The sequence below is a fragment of the Adelges cooleyi genome, unplaced genomic scaffold (genome assembly GCF_023614345.1).
Source record: "Adelges cooleyi isolate 19-005CV unplaced genomic scaffold, UGA_ACOO_1.1 ACOO_flye_CR_arks_rails_tigmint_CR_PRNA_23, whole genome shotgun sequence".
Classification (NCBI taxonomy): Eukaryota; Metazoa; Arthropoda; class Insecta; order Hemiptera; family Adelgidae; genus Adelges; species Adelges cooleyi.
The window spans coordinates 1986738-1991997 of NW_026095893.1; the positions used below are offsets into that span (position 1 = coordinate 1986738).

At 31.6% G+C, this 5260-nt stretch overlaps 1 protein-coding gene across 1 annotated transcript; it reads right to left on the reverse strand.

The window, feature by feature from the left end:
• Positions 1-467: 467 nt before the first annotated feature.
• On the reverse strand, positions 468-4506 carry LOC126835820 (protein son of sevenless-like). Its single transcript, XM_050568646.1, has one exon. It carries the CDS (start codon positions 4382-4384, stop codon positions 830-832), a length of 3555 nt encoding a protein of 1184 aa, XP_050424603.1. The 5' UTR covers positions 4385-4506; the 3' UTR covers positions 468-829.
• Between the last annotated feature and the right edge of the window lie 754 nt (positions 4507-5260).

Consider the following 5260-nt stretch of genomic DNA (forward strand, 5'->3'; position numbering starts at 1 on the left):
TTTATAAAAACCTTTTTCACCAAAACATAATATAATAAGCTAGAGTATTTTTTTTTTAACAATTGTTTAAGAATGTCACTAAACTGTTTTACAAAATATACCTTATTGAAAATATATTATATCAGTAAAAAAAAACCATCGTACTTACTTAAATTTTTACAAACTGTGATACAATAAAAAAAATTCATAATTTTGAAGAAAAAAAATGTTTTAATAAAAATTATAAATCAAATTTATTCTATGAAAAAATTACCTTTTCTAGGTTTAAACATTTGGGTAGAATATTATATTAGTTGTATAATTTTTTTTATAAGAATAAGTCTTTGGCGTTCTTTAAAACTAAAAATAAAATGTCTAACTAAATGCTAAAACCATCCTCAACGATTTTTATTTTTCATTTATATAAATTTAACTTGTGTAATGTATGATACTCATATTATACACATTTATTATCACAGACAAAATATTATTTTAACAGTTAATTTAATATTTTTTTTCATCACTCTTAACTTGATGTGTTAAAAAATTAACAACATTAGTCAAAATTGTATTATAATTAAATTGCTTTTATCTGCATTGTAAATATGATGTTTACAATAATTATACAAATATCATATTTATAGAGGTGAAATATATACCATTAAAACAATTGAAATATTTTCAGAAAGTCATAAAATAACTTATTTAATAATCCTATAACTAAATTCAATATTTTTTTTCTAACATTTTCTAACCTACATTTTAACTTTTTTAAATTAATACAGTGGTCAGGTGTACTATCTACAGATATGATAAGTATCCAATGAAAAATATTATATCTTTGGCATTTTTAAACATTAAACTGAAACATTGATGGAGCAATTCGTTTTAGAACAAATGGTTTAAACGGATACCTAGCGACTTGCACTGGAGGTTTATTTTCCTGTTGAGGTAGTTCAATAACAAATTTTTTAGGTTTCTGAAGATTTTCGACTTGAATTCTTCTGGGGGGTATGGGTGGAGCTATTCTTCTCGGTGGTATAGGGGGTTTAAAACTACTATCAATTTTAGCAAGACGCGGTGGCACAGGAGGGGCAGTATTATTTGGACTTTTTCCCAGCGTAAATGTTACTGGTCCGAAGACAGAATCTTCTTCTTCTCTCTTGTCCATTTGAATGACTAAGGAACTTGATGAGCTCAATTTTCTTCTTCCTTGTACATCCAGTTCTTTAGAAGATGCCGATGGAATGCGTACTTTAGATTTTAGACCCGGAGACTTCAAATTTAGTTCTGGCCATTTGCGTGGATATTTTGGTAGTTGTTTCTCGGTTGAGCAATTTCTCGGTTCAATCTTCAAAGACTCACCATACAAATAATTATTGATATCAGTTTCTTCCATGTTATTGAATGGATTTAAATTTTCTAAAAACTTTTTTATTTTAAATTCAACATTTAAACAATACGGCTGATTTTGGTATTGTTGAATTTCGCCAATGATTTCAGCAACCTTTCGGCGTTTATTAAAATTAATTAAATTTGGACTGATAGTTAAGCGATCTGGATTACCTTCTTCAATGAGTAAAATATTTGTTAAATACATACCAATAAAAGGAACGCAAGGCGGATTTATACTTCTCAATTTGTCTTGATATTTTTTACTATGATTTTCATGTAATTCATAAGCTTCTTCAAGAGCTTTAGAGAGCCTAGCGTTGACAGCTTGAAATGTAATTTTTAGGCGATGTACAGCAGCTGAACTCATTGCTGATAAAACACCTGCCAAAACTCCATTAAAATTATTAAGCTCGTCTAACGCCATCATTACCTCAATAAATCGCGAAACAATAGCTACTCTTTCTTCAAAATTGTAACATTCAACTACAGTTTTTTGAATCCATCGACTAAAATTAGTAGTACACTTCATTAACCGAATCAAGTGTGGTGAATTAATTTCCTTATCTTTCTTTTTAGTCCATACTGATCCGACTAATTCTGATGGTTTTACAGCTCTGTAGTTTTCCGAATCTATAAGTGTCAGCTGTCTGGCAAACTCTATGGGATGAATATACAAAATATTGAATTCTTCATTAAGATTAAACTCCATATGAACTTCAATCGGGGGTGGTGGAGAATTAAATGCAAATGTTATTTCTTTTTGTGCTTCTGTGCTCTTTCTTTGTAATATTTTGACCACAGAATCAGCCCATTTTTTCATTGATTTGCCATTTATAGAATCTAGAAAAATATGTAATTTGTCTAGCAAACCTGCATCTCTTTGATAATCATAATAATGATAGTCAACCCAATGTCTAATTACATTTAACACTCTAAATTGAACTGGTACTAAATAGTCTTTTTTGAACCTCTTGTTTTCATCTCTAAGACTTACTGTGTCTATTGTAATGCCAAAGGGTTCGGGTATTGTATATCTTTCAATAAGAAGGTCCAAGAGCTCTCGTGGTGAACAAAAACTACGATACGTCGTAAGGAATGTTCTTACGAATTTCGGATCAGCGTATATATGATAAGTTAATCGTTCAATAAGTTTGACTAGAGTTGCACCTTTTATGAGAGGTACACCATTGTTTTCTTTTTCTTCAAAAATTATATTAGATTGAGAGTCTGGTTCTACAAACCTGTACTCGTTAATTGAAGGTAAGCGCAAAGGAAATTTTTTATCTTCATCGAGTAGAATACTGTTTAAAGTTCTATCCAACATGCTTTTTGTATTAAGCATTACTAGATCTGCCATCCAATTAGCTTTTTCTTGGAAAGTATTAGCGACTAATATAACTGATGGCTGTAATCGTGGAGCAATTTCAAAAAAGTTTTTAATATCATCAGTGTCTTCTTTATCGACAATTTCAACCTTACGAATAAAAAATTTTTCCTTCAATTTAAACTCAGACATACCACCAACAAGTTGTGAGCTGACCGATACTGAAGTTCTTCTATTATTAGATTTACACAAAATAAGAACTCCGTCAAATAGTATAGCTTTGCGTTCAGAACAACGTTTACCACCACTAGAAATTTTAACAAGTACACCTTCACGTATAAATTCGGTACAGCACTGTCCCATGTCTTTACCATCCCAACCGTCTATCGCTTTTTGCATTTCATTTAATTTTTCTATAGCTAACAACCGTCTTGGAGTCGCATTAATTTTTAGTCCAAATTCTTTAACATTGTCAGGCAAGTTGACTTTGTTTGCGGCAGCCGTCATTTGCAACTGTAAAGGTTTTAACATACCCTCCACTTGTTCTAAACATTCTTTATCCAGTTGCGATGGAGAAAGCTGGTGCAAAATTTTGATATATTCAAAATAAAGTATGCAATGCCATAAAGGTAAAAGCAGTAACTTTGGAAAATAATATTTTACGGCTTCTTTAAAACCATAGCCGGCTGATTGTAATAAATTAGAAACTTCTGGTTTATCAATTAAATTCCAAAATATATTTCTACACTGCCTTTTTACAATATCATTGGCATAACGTGCAAACACATCAAATTCAGCTGCTTCAGCCAACTCTTCAATACAACATCCAACTGTAGCGGATTTGTCTTCTGCTATTTCTAATATATCTTCTATTGAACTCAAAAACAGTCCTGTTGCTTTGCAAATATCAGTTATGTTATTAAACATACTATCTAACTCTTGACTACTACCGGTCGGTATGATCCGGTCAATTTCTTCTTTGAATATTTTTAAAATCAAGTGTAAATCTCTTATATGTTGACGTTCATCGTGCATTAGGTCTCTAATGACTTCTTCGTATGTAGCAGAGGTTCTCTGTATTTTATCAATACCTAAGTCTGACAAGTTTAAATCGCCATTGTTGTCATGTTGACCAAACAAATCCATCAATACTTTATCGCCACATATCGCAACACGTAGATCTTGAAATCCAATTTCTACACGGTGTATATTTTTTACATAATTACCGGCCAGTTTTAATATATCAGCCGCTATATATTCCAACACTGCGGTTGTATAAAGAGCTACTTGGTAATCCAGTTTGTATTGCAGTATTTCTTTTTGAACAAGATTATAAATTTTATCCGTCGGCAATACCAATGGATTTTTTTTCTTGTTTTTTTCCAACGCTTCTTTAGCATCCCTAATAGCCCACTTGTCTATTGGTTTGGGAAATGACCGTTTCACCTGATCTTCAATATCATGCACAGTATGGGGCGGGGGTGATCGTACGGTTAAAATTTCAAGACACATGATGACAAGCATTTCTACGTATTCCAATGCCTCGTCGCTTGCTTTTAAAGAAGGATGAACCTGTTCTGTAACTTTTCTCAGAGAACCTGTAAGCAATCCCTTCCATTTTATTGGATTGCACTGAATGTTTATACATTTTTCGATATCCGCTTTGGTAAGCGACAGCGAAACCATTTGGCAACGAGTAACTAAAAACAACGTACTCACTTAATTGCTGATAATTAAACAAAATTAAAAAAAAAAAACACCTTTTCGGTTTTCATTTATTTCCTAATATTTCACTTGAAACGCTCAGTTAATATTTCTCAATTCTCACCATTATCATTTTATCAATTTTCGTTGTTTACATTATTTTATCAGAATGGCGATTACGCAGGCGCACTACTTAACCAAGAGTGAAATGTATACAACACCTCATAGATGGCGTTATTTTCTGTCTCGGCGCGGCAGCGGCGGCTTCTTTCGGATAGCCGCGCGCCATACGAGTGCCAACTGCCAAAACCTATAAAATCTATTATTTTATATTTGACAGAAGTAAGTGTTTAAATTAAATAGGTAATATATTTGTAATTTTAAAGTATGTATTTAGAATACGTGTTTTCTAATACACTCTTTTATCTGCGCAATGGCATCTTGAATATGCAAATAGTCATGTAAACTAAATATATTTTTTTAATATTCACTCATTTCCAAAAAAATTGAAACAAATTGACTTTCCCACCACAGACCCGAATTTTGATTTTTTTTTTTTTGTACCTATAATCTTGAGCTACTTACTTTGCGTCACTCGACCACTCTTTGTGGTCCGGAAATAATATTCTTTAGATTTTGAAAGACAAATAGATACAACTCTATGAAACTAGGTACATCTTGTGTACCAAGCCTGATCTTTAAAAAATCAAGTAAGTATGGTGATTTAAATTAAAAACAAAGCGAGATTATAACTTTGAGAGCTTGTCGTTAATAGGCAAACAATTTAAATAAATGATTATTATAACTATGATGCAATTTATTTTAGCTTCGATGCGGAGCTAAGAAGTTATTGTTTTT

Coding starts and splice junctions, on each gene's coding strand:
- LOC126835820 (XM_050568646.1), bottom strand. CDS start 4,384: ATGGTTTCGCTGTCGCTTACCAAAGCGGATATCGAAAAATGTATAAAC.